This window comes from Phoxinus phoxinus, assembly GCF_949152265.1.
Source record: "Phoxinus phoxinus genome assembly, chromosome: 11".
NCBI classification, from domain to species: Eukaryota; Metazoa; Chordata; class Actinopteri; order Cypriniformes; family Leuciscidae; genus Phoxinus; species Phoxinus phoxinus.
In genome coordinates, this window is record NC_136886.1 from 18,701,227 (window position 1) to 18,717,203 (window position 15,977).

At 36.0% G+C, this 15,977-nt stretch overlaps 1 protein-coding gene across 2 annotated transcripts in view; it reads left to right on the forward strand.

Moving 5' to 3' along the window:
- Positions 1-15,977, forward strand: part of pkn2b (protein kinase N2b) — a 43,741-nt gene that overhangs the window by 15,991 nt on the left and 11,773 nt on the right. Inside the window, exons 3-8 of one of the 2 annotated variants that reach the window (XM_079627564.1) lie at positions 6,928-7,082; positions 9,922-10,045; positions 10,140-10,297; positions 12,729-12,942; positions 14,233-14,418; positions 15,502-15,611. In XM_079627564.1, the coding sequence (XP_079483690.1) occupies positions 6,928-7,082; positions 9,922-10,045; positions 10,140-10,297; positions 12,729-12,942; positions 14,233-14,418; positions 15,502-15,611 (947 nt within the window). The remainder of the gene's footprint in view (positions 1-6,927; positions 7,083-9,921; positions 10,046-10,139; positions 10,298-12,728; positions 12,943-14,232; positions 14,419-15,501; positions 15,612-15,977) is intronic. The other variant, XM_079627565.1, reaches the window with a different exon arrangement.

Sequence of the window (15,977 nt, forward strand, 5' to 3'; positions counted from 1 at the left end):
TGATTGTTTTTATTGTTCATCTAAAGTGATTCCAACAGTATTGTTCCTCTGTATCCTTATTGCTATAGTTTTGGTGTGGACTGAGTGGACTCCCAGTTAGAACGATTTTTAAAACTTTGTTTATAGTTATCGTTATAGATATTGTTCTTGGTGTGACTGTGAACAGATCAAACCAAAACATTTGTTGACTCTTTTTAGGTTTTTCAATTCAATGTACGTTTATGGTATGGTGTGTTTAAATGCATGTTGTTTTTATTGGTCTGGTGAAAGCAACCTGCCCATCTTCAAGAGGGGGAGGGTGATGGAGGGATTAGAGTAGAATTAGAACAGGAAGTGTCTCTTTCCTGGCTCTTAGTAGTGGGGAAACCCATGGCAAATGTGAGACTTTTCCTGGTCAGTTCTACAAACGCTTTATGAAAATCACTGTACTGTATGTGTTTTTAAAAACCACAATATTACCTTCTTTCATTATTAGTCAGATGCAATAACAACTTGCTTACATGTTGATGCATTAAATGTCTCTCAAGACCTGTTGCATTAAGCAGGTTTTAGTTCCAACCCAGGTAAGTTTGAGTTTGAGCAAACTCTAGTTTTTCAGGCTTAAGGTGTATTGGCTTTAAGTAGTGTTCATTACTATGGTAATTTCCGCTAGACGGCTGTCCTGCTCCGGAGCAGATTTTATTATTGGTTAGAGATCACCAACCAAAACTGGACCAATCGGCTGTGAGACATTTATCTGATGCAATAAAGCCACTCCCCCCTAGATGTCTCGCTAAAAATAATAATAATGTGCAATCCCAACAAATACAACTGAACAAATATACGATTGAAATAAACAGTGTTTTAAGATATTCAGGTATTCAGGTTCAGAAACTAATCAAATGTAAAATAACAATGCTCTTTATAAATAGTTACAAAAGTTATTCAGTCAAGAACGAGTTAATTTTCTGTCTTTTGTTCTTTGATTAGTGTTATTATAGAGTTGGCAGCAGGAATATTAGGCTGCTGTCCCTTTAAGAGCTTCACAGATCCATTCAAGCGCAAGACTACTCGCGACTACTAAAGACTACTAAAACCGAGAGCGTGAGTCTTTTGTGCTTGAATGGTTTAAATCGCATTAAAATGTTCCCAGGAATCGATAAGCGGAATCAAAATGTCTTATCGAATCACCGGTTCTTGCAAATTTGGAATTGGTTCTAAAATGCATCCATACTTGGCACACATGAACAGAAGCCGCATGTTCAACAAATCTGATAACAGACACTTTGACACGGAAGCATGTGAAATTATCCACCATTAATCACATTTAATGTAAATGTGCTGGATAGGGCTGATAAGAGCTTGCATTTATTGTTGATGAGTCTCTCACACCAGCTCAGATTTTGTTCAACTAGCACAGTACTTCAGTATGGATAATTTTTTTTTAATCAAAACTCAAAAGTCCATCATGGCAAACTAATACTATCAATGCATTCGGTTTTGTCTTAAGTGTGAATGTAAACATCTAAGACAAAAAAATCTGATATCAACATCTTTAATAATCCATGAAGAAGCTTTACAAATGCTGCAATTACAACATCTAATCCTAACTCATGCACACAACGTACTAGAGCTGCACGATTAATCGTTAAAAGATCTATTAACCCTTTAGCTGTCACCCCCCTTTTTGAGAATGGACATTAAAATGCACTATTCAAGCTTAAATGGCTGTAATTCAAGAATGCTTTGGAGTATAGACCTAAGTTTGGTCTTGTTTTAAAGGGAAAAAATTGCAGATTATTGCTGAAGTGAAAGAACTTCAAAAAATTAAAGTATGAAAAAGTTATGGAAGTTTAAATTTACATTAAATCAAATATAATTTATTTAATATTTTTCTTTTATATAAAATATATATATTACAAAATATTTTTTACTATAAAATTACTATAAAATAAAAGCCATAAATATAACCAAGTTGTGTTCCAAATTTGAAGTTGATATAATAAAAATTGAAGTTCCCATGAGATTTTGTTTAGGCGTAATACCAAAAATAGCCTCCGGGTGTCATTGAATTCCATTGAATTTAACTGTATGCATTCTGCCATAAAAAATGTATACATTTCTGTCCAAATATCACTTCTGTCACAAAATATGGAACCTTGAGACTCAGACCTTTCTGACAATATGTGTTTTGTCAAGATTAGAAAATATTTTGATCATAAATTATGAAACATAATAATGCCCAAAAGGGGAGGAGCCTGATAAAATAATTTAGAGTAATGTTTCTATGGTAACACAATGTCCAATTTCAAAACAGTTTTCACAGGATGAATTCTGAGATCGTAAGCTTTCAAATGATACCTAATTTATGATAACTACTAAAATATGAAATGTAATAAAAAAAGGCGATAAAAAAAGATAATATTATATTTTAGAGGATAATATATATATGATACTTTTTAGAAGGTAATATTATTTTATCATTTTTTTTATTGACAAATACTAGATTATATGTTTTATTATTAATTTTTAGCATGAAAACCAACATTTCAATTATTAAAAGTGTGTGCGTCGACTTTTTGTGACAAAGGTCAGAACTCCTGTTATGATGTCGATTTTTTTGAGGTGCGCTCTTGTCATAAATTCATCTATTACTGTTCCTGCATAATTTGTAACAGAAAACAGTGCTGAAATATCTATTAAGGAGTCTTAGACCTTTCCAATGATATATAGTTTGTCATGATTAATTTAGGATTTAATTGTAATATAGTGAGGTAAACGTAGGCGTCCCGTATACGGGACAGTGACAGTTAAAGGGTTAAACCTTTGACTAAATCACAGCGGAACATTAAAATGTGCCCGTGCTGTCGCTGAGCCAGAGAGAGCAGTTATCATGTAAAGTATAGATATAAAACACGCGATTCTCTGCTACATACTAATATCAGGTAGCCTACTGACTGAATGTTGTTTCAAGCTTGTAAACAGCAAAAATGCTTATAAATAAATCAGTCGTTTTGCATATAAAAACTTGTATTTAATTGACTCTTATTTTACAGTTTTATATGGTTAATATCCACTCTAGTTGAATGTGTATGTCTAAGCAGTTCCTGAGCTATAAAATGCCAAGTTGGTGTGAAAGTCACATTTTGCACAAAGGATTTTTTTCTTCTTCAAACTTTTAAAAGTGTAAATCAGTGGACAAAAACAAATGTGCAGGAAGGCATATAAGCTTCTATGCATTAGTTACTTTCCAGACACGTAAAATGGGAGAAGCGAAATAAGTATAAATGGTGCAAGTGAGCATATTCAGCATAGAGCATAGTTCCCGAAGAGAATAACAAAAAGAATGAGCATGTCTTAGTTTATTCAGAAACGTCCCATCCATTTATACAGGAATGTTCTGAATTCTATTATCCTCTCTTGATGAGTTGCTCAGAAATCTTCACTTTGCACTCAGGTGCAGTGAGTAAATGCAAGAGAATTCCCAACATGTGAATCATGCAGGGAGTCATCTGATCCAAGTCAAATTTCAGATTGGTGAAAAGATCAGATTTATGCATTTAAGATAGATTTTAATGCTTAATTTGAATATATATTTTAATGCTTTTAAATAAGACAGCCCTATGAGTATAATTGATTTCTGGTTACATTGGATGTTAATGTTTGTGAATTAGCCTAGTGCATAGAGATTTGTGTGGACACTGGACAGTTTTTTAAATCTGCAAGCTCGAGATAAGCGACAGTGGATTTTGCTTATTTTAAATGAGTTTTAGTCATTGTGAGTGGCCACCAGTTTTAAACACGGTTTTGTGTTTAAGGTATTCAGGTTAGCTGCATGGCTAATAATTAGCTAAATGCTATTTAAAACCGTAGATTTAGTATTGCATGTCACATTGCATTTAATGCCAGCTATCAATTTTTTGTGTGAGACTGATCTTTTTAAAAATGAATATTAATGTTTTGCTTTAGTCCTCTATATCCGAGGTCTTCAATCCTGCTCATGGAGGGTCACTGTCCTGCAGAGTTTAGTTCCAAGTTCCAACCCTAATCAAACACACCTGAATCAGCTCATCATCAAGCTTCCTTGAAATCCCTTGAAAATACAAAGGCAGGTGTGCTGAAGCAGGTTGGAACTAAACTCTGCAGTACAGTGGTCCTCCAGAAGCAGGATTGAAGACCTCTGCTCTATATATGTCACGACAGAGCTGTCAGAAACAGGGCTTCCACCTCACCTTTGCAGGTGTATCATTTGTGGTTAAGTGTTCTTGTCAGGACATGAGTGGATGATCTCATCGTTCTGATCCTCAGCTTGTCATAAAACAAGCAGAGAGAGAGAGAGAGATATTCAGAGGAAGAAAATGACACAATTAGCCATTTGCCTTTAACTTGATCATGTTTTTAATCATATGTGAATTTGTGTAGTTTTAGTATTGCTTGTTTAGGTAAAGATGAATAACCTTTCATAATGACTGTTCAGTTTTCCCCCGTTCTCAGTTTTTCTCCTAAGGTGTTTTCTGTTCATGTTTGTGTTTGCTCAATCTTGTGCAAGTCTTTCCATGATGGCCTAGTTGTCCTCACAGAGAGTCTTTGAGAAACTGGCACAGCGTCACCTGAGAGAACATTTGCATTTTTCCTGCCTGCACAAGTCCTTCACTGGGTGTCATTATATCATTGTCATTTTTGCTTATTACACAACTCACCAAATGCTAAAGTTAAACAAAAACCACCCTCATAGTATTTGGCTACATGTTTTAACAAGTTGTAATTTTGGCTTGGAGGTAAAATGTTCTTTATCTTATAAAATACCCTAAGATTATTATAGTAGTATTGTTTCTGTGTTGTCACAACTCTTATCTCCTAAAGGTTTTTTTTTTATCACTTCCTCAGATTAAATGCTAACGTCTGAGGTGCTTAGTTTAGTTTAAAGGATTAGTTCACTTCCGAATGAAAATGTCATGATAATTTACTCACCCCCACGTCATCCAAGATATTCATCTTTCTTTCTTCAGTTAAAAATAAAAATGTAGGTTTTTGAGGAAAACATTCCAGGATTTTTCTCCATATAGTGGACTTCAACGGGTTGGAGGTCCAAATTGCAGTTTAAGTGCAGCATTAAAGTTCAAAGGGCTCTACACTATCCCAGCCGAGGAATAAGGGTCTTATCTAGCGAAACGATCTGTCATTTAAAAAAAAATATATATATATATATATACACACACACATATACACTCTTTAACCACAATTGCTCGTCTTGCACGTCCACGACTTTACGCATTCCGTAATCACGTTGGAAAGGTCATGCGGTTGGCAGAAAATGTAGAGTAGGGGGAAAAAGTCCATCTCATTTTCTCCTCCAACTTCAAAATCATCAAACATCGTTGTTTTACTTTTTATTTATTTTTATTTTTGTAAAGGGCGTTTGACTTAGTCTTCACGCTTTAGATTTGTAAACACTAGGTCGGTAATTCCGCCTACGTCACGCGTGACCTTTCAACGTGATAACTTAATGTGTGGCGCATCACAGCTAGTGCAAGATGTGGATAAAAAGTATCTAAATGTTGTTGTTTTTTTAAATGGCTGATCATTTCGCTAGATAAGACCCTTACTATGCGTTCACTCCGCCGGCGAATACTTGGTCTTGTAAACTTTATTTAAAGGGGTCGCAAAGCAAACAAGCATGTTGATCGGTATTTTTGCAGACTGACCACAAGTAGGGTATACGTTAACCTTTTCTGTTCATCTTTAAGTCCTAGTCCCTAATTTCAACATAGTTTATAGGAGACGTTTACTAGCCTTGGTCTTGTTAATTTGTGTGCAGCCTACATTACAATAACTGTCCTGGTTGAAGTGCAGCTTTTTATTCATGGGAAACGTCTTATATTGATGGGAAACCCGCCACAGCAATTATCTGCTTTGAAATGGGCACTAATGTTTGGTCAGAACCTATTTTTTTACAGTCTATGGTCAGAACCAAAGTTTACTCGTCTGCGTTCTCTGGAATCCTCTCAAGCGGAGGACTTCTACATTCTGATTGGTTGTCGCCAAATCGCGGCATAGCTTATTACTATAAAGTTGCCCTGACTTCAACTTTCCTCGACGCCCACACCATCCAAGACGCAACGCGCCGCTCGTCACCAGCTCACATTGAATGAATCACATTGAAAATGAATGACTTCCGGTCACTTTGACTCTCTCGCCGGCGGCGGTGTGAAAGCACAGTTATTCCTCCGCTGGGATTATGTAGAGCCATTTGAAGCTGCATTGAAACTACAATTTGGACCTTCAACCTGTTGATAACTGTTGAAGTCCACTACATGGAGAAAAATCCTGGAATCAGTGGAATGATTTCCTCAAATACCTTAATTCCTTTTCGAATGAAGAAAGACAGACATGAATATGTTAGATGACGACGTGGGGGTGAGTAAATGATCAGGAATTGTTAATTCTGAAGTGAACTAATCCTTTAAGGCACTTGAGAGACAATTATACAAGATATAATTATCCACAAGCAGAACTGTATATTCCATTAGTTAATTTCTTTCTGGATAAGTAACTTAGGTGGTTCAGGTTGACAGAATTAGCTATAATGTGAACCTTTTGCCGTTTAAAAGCCTGGCTGTATGAGACTACCCTTTAAGGGTTAAAGCAAAAAAAAAAAACTGGCAAAAAATTAGGTTACCGGTAATCATCCTGAGCTACACTTTGTTTGTTTTTCTGTGTAGTTGTTCGTGGCTTACTATAAAATTATGCTGTGATCATGCTAGCTGTCCTGCATTTAGCATTTTCTACCTGCCCTGAAGGAGTGTGGTTTCACTAATCTTGTGTGCATTTCCTGCCCATATGTTTGCAGTCGCTGTAATTTCTACAACATTTCAAACATGCTGTATTTATTGTTGTTTTAGTGCGTTATTAACTCTTTGATGTTGATTTGTGTTTGTTCAATGTCAGAGTACCCACTAACCCCAGACACCCCCAAGAGTGAAGCCCGGACGTCCACCAACAATAGCCGACTGGCCGCTCTGAAGAAACAGGCCGACATCGAGCTCAAAGTGAAACAGGGAGCGGAAAATATGATACAAATGTATTCCAACGGCTCTTCCAAGGTAGTAGCCTGCGTTTAGAGAATCTGTGGTGTGTGGTCTAATGTATTTGCATGTTATAAGAACAGTCATTTTGATGGACAAATTCTCTGGAAAGAATTGCCAAGATGTTTTGTATGACTGTTACTAAATTATGCCTAATTTTACACTGGGTTACCTGAACATTCCCCCCTTTCAATAGTTCCACAACAAACTTACAGCATTAATTGAGCCAATGTTGCAGTGTTGGGCTGTTTGAAATGTACTGATGGCGCCACTTCGTTTTTCAGTTAAATCAACCTTCAAGTGGCAAACTTGTAACCTCAGCCAGCCACATTAGTAGCTTTACCAAAAGAAGAACAATTGGTTTTAAGCCAGTGTTTCACAGTGGGAAATATATTTACATTTCCAAAAAATTATTTTTCCATCAATTGTAATAATCCAGTGAGATTTTTGTATGCACAAGGAGTCTGACAACAGCCGGTATGCTCTACACTGAGACCTGATCTCACCATCACCGAAGTCCATCTGGGATTACATGAAGAAACAGCAAAAACTGAGACAGACTAAATCCAGAAGAACTGCGGCAATGTAAAGACACTTTAAGAAACCTACCTCAAAGCTGCCTGATAAACTATGTGCAAGTGTAGCTATGGGAAAAAAACGCTAAGGGTGGTCGCGCCAAATATTGATTTGATTTAGTTAATATAAGTTAATTGATCAAATTTATTTGACATTATTTTTGAAAGCATCCTCACTTTAGAGCATTTTCACACAAGTGCCTAAAACTTTGCCCAGTACTGTAGCTTTGCAGGTAGGTTTCATCAATAGTCTTTGAGCAGTTCTTCTGGACAAGAAGTCCATCACAGACAGACTCGATAATGGTGAGATCAGATCTCCGTGTGGAGCGTACCGGCTGTTGTTAGACTCCTTGTGCATACAAAAAATCTCACAGATTATTACAATTAATGGCAAAAAAATATATAAATAACTTTCTTAAATACTAACGTGCCTAAGATTTTTGTACAGTACAGTATTAAAAAATACACTTCAGGTCTAAATTACACTAATACTGTACTTCGCTCTTACTCGCAGAGAAGATAAACCGTTTGATCTCTTAAAGATCTTGTGAGAGATTCATCCCAAGAAATGAAAACAGATGTTAGCAAACTTGTTCTCTAAAATTAGATGAAATCTCCTTTCCTTTTTCCAAAAGAGGTAAAGGAAGCCAGACCAGACTCATTTATACACATATGCCAATGTCATGCATGGTAGTAACCCCCTAGGGTGCAGCTGACATTAAGGAGAACTGGAATAGAACAGTGCAGTTATGTTCCTCCACCCTCCCCCTCAGGAAATCAGTGCTGGTGACTGTACATGTAGTGTGTCTCATTACATACATGTAGTATCAGCAGAATCCATGGTTTGGTTTGGCTTTGGTCTGGAGTGTCTGACCCTCCTTTCCTCCCTTTTATCAAGAACGGTTAATTAAAGAGGCTCTCTGGCTAAAATTATCATCTTAGACTCACAAAGGAGTTGTTAAATCAGCACAGTCTTTGTGGGGGAAATATATGGAGTGATAAACACAGGGAGACAGAACAAGGGAGTCTGACTCATTTCCAGATGTATGAACAGTTTAGTACCCTCCAAAAAGCTGTCACGAAAACATGCTTAGCACTGCGGCACATGACTTCATTTGACTCTCACTGATTAAGAGATACTCCTACGTTTCTCTTGGGCCGCGAATGCTCTGTTCAAGAACTTTTAAAGTCATTTTTGCACCCCTTGTGGCAACAAATCGAATTGCAAACAAAACTTCCTGTCTTTTGATGCTGGGCCATACGGGTAACCCTGTCCCAAACTCACACCATTGGTTAAGCTAATATTAGACCCTGAAAAAAAATGACACATTAACCCCGTATGTGGGTTTTGTCTGGTCAGTCAAAATGAAGTGGTGAGTCCTGCATGCAGGTTCCCAGCTGCTTTAGACATCCGGAGGAAAGGCCTCTAAGGTAACGTCAGCCTTACAGGAAGTTCAGTCCATAGAGACTCCTGACTCACATTCACTAGATTTGAATGTTTGGTGTGACAAGGAAACATCCCTTGACACTTCAGTCAATGGCAAGGTTTTCATTTGTTGGTTTTACTTTAATAACTTTTAAATCATAAAAGTAAGAAATATTAAGAATAAGGTATGAGAGGTCATGCTTCAACTATGATTATATGCACAATACAGCATGGCCTCAGATACTTTTTCTTTTTATTAAACGGTTAATACTTAATACAGACATTCAGGATTAAAATTATGTTTACAGTTGTCCAAACTGACAGGTGTTTAAGAATGTTTAAGGGGATTTTAGGGCACCTCAAAGGGGATCTGAAAACTTTTTATGCATTTATTCTGTTAATTTATACGCAAACAGCGTTATGGAGGCCTGAAAACGCTAACTTTTAAAAATGGGTTTTAAAGTGCAAATTTTGGAAAATCATAAAGCTATCGTCTCTGTGTAAACTACAAAAATGTGAATTTGTGAAAACTGTGACGTCATGCACAGTCGTATTACGTGTTTAGTCTATAGGCACGTAGTGTTTTTTACTAAGTGACATCGCCAACTACTGGCCTGGTGTGCAAAATACAGTGTTTTTATTTGGTTTAGCTGATCTGTGTGAACAGGGATTACTTCATTTATTATTTTGACATTGTTGTCTGAATAGAAATTTAACTAAAGTGTATATCTCCTTTTTATATTCATATTTGAAGGTTTATAAACTGGTTCTGCATATTTGTGCATATTTTATTCCTCCTTTTGTTTCTGAAATGTTTTTTTTTTTTTTTACTTTTCTGCTGTGGCTACATCTGTAGGACCGCAAACTGCTCGCAGCAGCTCAGCAGATGCTTCAAGACAGCAAGACAAAGATAGAGTTCATTAGAATGCAGATCCTTAAAGCCAGCCAGACCAGCGAGATGAACTATGAGAACAATGATGGTATGTGGTATAGCTGATATCCTCTCTAATTATATCTATGGTTTGCACTTTAAATGGGCAGAAGTGTGGTAAAAAGTCATAAATCTGATGTTAGCAGTAACTTCAAGCAAGCCTATCATCAGTCCCCTGGACCTGAGGATAGAGGAGCTACGACATCACTTCCGGATAGAGTCTGCTGTGGCAGAGGGTGCCAAAAACGTGATGAAACTGCTTGGAACAGGGAAGGTGACGGAGAAGAAAGCTCATTCAGAGGTTGGCTTCATTTCTAAATCGTTTTATATCAATTTGCTTCTTGTTTTCTTGTGCTTATATGAACACTTTAGTTTCTGTATCCATTTAATACAGTTATAGCCTGATATTTGTAATTTGTAATAGCCTGCATTGCCTCAAGGTCCAAATGTTTACTGTCTTTCTCACTTTACACAGGATGGTTAAATAGTTTTAGAACTGTCATGAATTTGTTGTACTCATGTGTGAGTAATACTGTCATTTTCCTTCCTATTAGAAGGTGAATTTGCATAGTATTTTAATTTTTACTTATATGTGTTGTAATACAACACATATAATGTCATGATCTACACAGGCCTACAAAAAAAGTCATGTTAGCGTAGCATGATAGTGGTAAATCAGAATACTAGCCATATCCACTGAATCATTGTGTATATTTGGGATTAATATACCTGTTTATTATTCAGGTTATTGATTATTGCTCAACTGGCAGAGCATGGTAAAAATCATGGGTTAATTTTAGGGCTGGAGTTTTGGGGGGGGGGGAAATTGCAATATTGTTTCAGAAGAGTAATTTTCTTTGCCGATGCACCCCCAACAAAATCATCCCATTTAAATCTAGAATTATTCATTCTTTTTAAATAGAGCTAAATATATATATATTAGTGCTGTCAATCAATTAAAAAACTTAACTAGATTTACACATTTTCTCTGTGATTAATTGTGATTTAAAACATTACAGTTTTTATAAGTTTTTAATATATTTTATAATGTAAGAATTTCACAGTTAATCTCCATCCAAATTTATGTAGAAACATCACAGTATATTTTAAATACTTGTTTAATGGCATCTTTTTTATGAATGAAGACCAGTATCACTGATACTAATACAGCTACTAATGTCTCAGTTAAATTGACACCCCCTCCCCCCCCCCCCCCCCCATTTGAAATATTAATTATAGCCAGTTGCAGTGTAATTATAGGTAGGAAATATACAGAAATTGAATAAATTTATCAAAGTCAGCACTGCGTAAATTATAAATGAGCTATATATTAATCCTTATTAAAGCTACAAAAGTTCTTTAGTCAAGAGCAGTGAGTAATTCTCCTTTTGTTCTTTGATTAACATTAATGACATTAATGGCTGCTGTCAAGACCTACCGCTTCTGCACATGATGCAAATCTCTCACTCTTTACATTCACTTAAGACTATTTAACTAATTTAAGACTGCTCTTATGAGGACACTTGACAAAACGAACATTGTGGATAAATTTGTGTGTTCTTTCAAGCGTGAAATATCTCTGACTATATAATGTAACGCCAAAGCATGCCGTGAAAAAACGGATGCTACGTAAATTGCGTTAAATATTTTAAATGCATTAAAATGGAAAAAAATGCGTTAAAATGGAAAAAATAATTAATGGGTTGATTTTGTTGGGGGTGCATAGGCAAAGAAATATAAATAATTACTCTGAAGGGTAAAAGTTATTTTATTGTAATTGTTTAATAATAAAAAAATACAATTAGTATATTGTAATAATACCATTGTACTGGAAAATGAAATCAGTATTAAAAATAAAAATGCAATTTTATAGCACTGAAGATCCTCTTTTATGCCCCTCATGCCAGAGCATATTTTGATGGACTGTGATAGATTGTACTCTGTTAGAATTCTTTATTTTTCAGTTGACAAATAGATCTAGTTTTACATGTATTTATTTTTTTATCTCAGATAAAATTCAAAAACCTATTTTAATCGTTCCTTTTTAATCTCTTTCTCGCCATGAATATAGCCGGGGTAGCTGGCATGGTGTTAAACAAGCAAACAAACCATTTTATAGCACAACTACCAATACCAATATTTACATAATTTCTTCATTTTCAGATGTAAACCATCAAGTTTTTATTTTGGCAACAGGTTTAATAATGCTTCTCATTCATGTTACGTTCACAAATATATGTTTTAAGTGATTAAAAACCCTTTAAAGTTCATATGAAGCAGTATTTACTGCAAAATATCCAATATAGGATGATTTATATCCAAAATGTACCCATACCGATAAATAGCAAAATAACTAGTATTTGGCCATAACTGATTTGGTACCATTTAAATTAAAGCAAATAATTAACACAAAGTAATATTAATTCAAAAAAGATCAAATAAATAAATAAACAACATCATCTGCAACAATTTCTGGTACACATTCATTTTTACAGAGAAATTTGAATCCTGAACTTCCACAGGGTAGTGAAGAGTTTGTGTTCAACTGTGGCATACGTCCAGACTCTATCCCATAGATTTACCATGCAGTTTTCCACTCACACTGCCAATGTTACGCACATAAAACTGTTTATCTTTGTGACCGGTTCTAAATCCGGTATGTCTTTCAAAGGTCTTTGGAGGTTTTGTTGACTGCATTTAAAACGTAAACGCTGTCTAACTTTGTCTTGCAGGCCCAAGCCCGCTTGAATGAGTCCAGTCAGAAGCTAGACTTGCTGAAGTTCTCTCTGGAGCAGAGACTCAGTGAGTTGCCCAAAAATCACCCGAAGGGCAATCTGATTATGGAGGAGTTAGCCATGGTGTCCTCCCCACCTCTCAGTCCCCGCCAAAGCATCATGTCCACCAGCAACCAGTACAGCACTGTGGCCAAACCTGCTGCTCTGACCGGTAACAAAACAAAATTCATACAGTCACATGGTACTCAAGGTGTTTTGAACTCTGTTTTATTTACTGCTCCCTTTTTAGCTTGGTTTTAATGATGGCAGCTTGTAATCCTTCAAAAGGTTAATAAAGGCCTTGTAAAAGTTATCCTTCTAGGCTTTAATTAAAATAAAGATATGGTTCAGATATGGTCAATGGAAGCTCACAAGTGCTTGCTTGTCGTATGAGAACCAATGAGTCTTGTCACACATCAAGCAAGTGTACGTTTGAGCATCCGTTGACCATATTTAATGTACTCCATGTATGTCCATTGATCAATGATAATGTGTGAATAAAAGCCTAAATTAAATCTGTTTATCACATTAGGCAATCTTGGTTATGGTTTACTTTTATACAATTTTGAAAGCGTCAAAGTTTTGGGGGATGGAATTCCAATGGATGGACAGACATCTCTCGGTTTTATTAAAAATATATTTATTTGTTTCAAACAACTTATGGGTATTATGGATTTGGAACGACAGTAGCTGATGATAGAATTAAATTTGTAGGTGAACTATCCATTTAGAGGTTAGTAAACCAACCTAAAAGAAAAAGCAAGCAAAGTAATTCCACTAGTATTCCACCAAGTAGTATTCTTCATTTAGTTTTCTGTGCTGTTTGGTATAGCACCCCCAATTGTACTGGAGTATGTAGAAGTCCCAGACAAAATTCATATGCTTATACTTTATTGGTAGATGAGTTTTGTCTTTGGAAGAAGTAAATAAACACCTATACATGGATGTGTGTGTGTGTGTGTCCTCATGTGTTCAGCTGATTTTTTTTGTCTCCGTTAGAATGCATTTTTAATTTATAGTCTTGTTCTCGGCAAATATTCGCTCCCCGTGTGAATGGGCCATTTAGTCCTTTATCACAACACATGGTACTGTACGTTCAACTCTGTTTGAGAAGGGGAACAGCTGTCTGGGTATAGGCATGTAGGAACTACACTCGACTTTTCGCACAGTGTCCACACACTCTGCCCCAGTGGCCCCTTCCCCCAACATTGGCTTTATCACACACAACTTTGACCTTCACTCTAAAGGAGAATGAGAGGGCTTACGTTACCATTATAGACTTGTACCATGTAGTGCTTTCCATATAAGGCTCTATAACTACTGCATGTGTCTTGAAATAGACATTTGTAATTGTTAGCACACTTATTATCTTGTGTTAATCAGAATAGATGTTTGTTGATTTACATCTCAAGATCATGCAGCGTTTTTGGCTCTGAGTAGTGTTTCTGTTGTAAATCCGCAGGCACATTAGACGTGAGGCTCATGGGCTGTCAGGACCTCCTGGAGAACGTACCGGGTCGCTTAAAGACAGCAGCTGTTCCTCTACCCGGCTGGAGCCCCAGTGAGGCACGCTCCTCATTTATGAGCCGAGGAAGCAAGAACAAATCTGGCAGCACCCGAACCCTCTCCAAGTCCGATGATCTGTCCAGTTGAGTGGCTTTGTATTTGTTTCAAATGCCCTTTGAAAATCCCATTTAAGATCATTCCTAAGGATCTTGCATTGCCGTTGGACTTCACCATTTCAAATCGAGTAACTAATGTAAATTGCACTACATTCACTCATGTACAGTCCGTTTTCAGCAAACTATAAACTAAGGCTCTGCAGTTTGACATGATTTCATCTTCAGTCATTGTCTCCCCGTCAAAATTACTTTAATTCTATAAAGTTATGTGGAAAATAAGAGACTTATTCTGACTTGCATGCAAGTGAATACACTACCATTCAGAAGTTTGAGGCCAGTATCTTTTTCTTTTTGATCTATGATGCATTTAATTGATCATACATGACAGTAAAGTCATTTATAATGTTAGAAATATTAAATATTAAGCTGCACAACTGTTTTCAACTGATAATATAAAAATAAATGTTTATTGAGCAGCAAATCAGCATGTTAGAATGATATGGAATATCAGAATGATATTCTACAGGATCATGTGTCACTGAAGACTGGAGTAATGATGCTGGAAAGTTAGCTTAGATAAACCTAGATTACAATACATTTAAGAAGATATAAAAATTGAAAACAATTATTTTAATTTTGTAATATTTCACAATATTAATGTTTTTACTATATTTTTGGCCAAATAAATGCAGCCTTGGTTTTCTTTCAAAAACATTAAAAACCTTGACAATCCCAAACTTTTGAATGGTCAGTCAATTAAAAATATTAATTTATTTATTTATTTTTTACATTTAATTCAAATGCTACTGATTCATTACATGGTTTGCAGATTAATTAAATCACAAGTAATTGAAAATATCAATATTTGCTTCGATAATCTCCCTGTAAATTCAAGTTTGTCCAAGAAAGGCAGTTAAACAAGATCTGTTCTTGTATTCCATCTGTGCTTTTTTTTTTTTTTTTTCATGTGCAGACTGATGTCGTTAAGGCATATTTTTCTTTTCCTCACAGCATTTTTTTTTATGAATCACATTAAATCAATGTACGTCTCTTGTGAATATATTCATATAACATAATCATTTAAGAGGTATTTTGTGCTGTTATGGCAGATGAAATCAGTGCCGTTCTGAAGCTGGACAACACAGTTGTGGGACAGACCCATTGGAAGCCAGTCAGCAACCAATCTTGGGACCAGAAGTTCACACTGGAACTTGACCGGGTAATGCATGAGAAATTGCATAGAAGTCAGTTGCACAGTTGTCAAACCACAGTCTTATCCCATAATCCCCTCAACACATGAGTCGATGGGCACACATATGCACACATGCACACCATTCCAGCCTCTCTCAATTAACTTTGGAAATGTTAATCCCAGATTTGACCCAGTTCTTATGGAAACTCTCAAAAGGCGGATCAGAAGTCATCGCTCGTAATCTCTTAATTCTAACATATATATAAATGTTCCCTTTCTGCAATATATTTATTATTGAGTCACACTGTTGCATAAGCAAACCTCAGCTTACTTTTAATGTTTGTCATTATGTTCACAATCAACATTAATTCCCTATTTGTTCATCTTTATAAT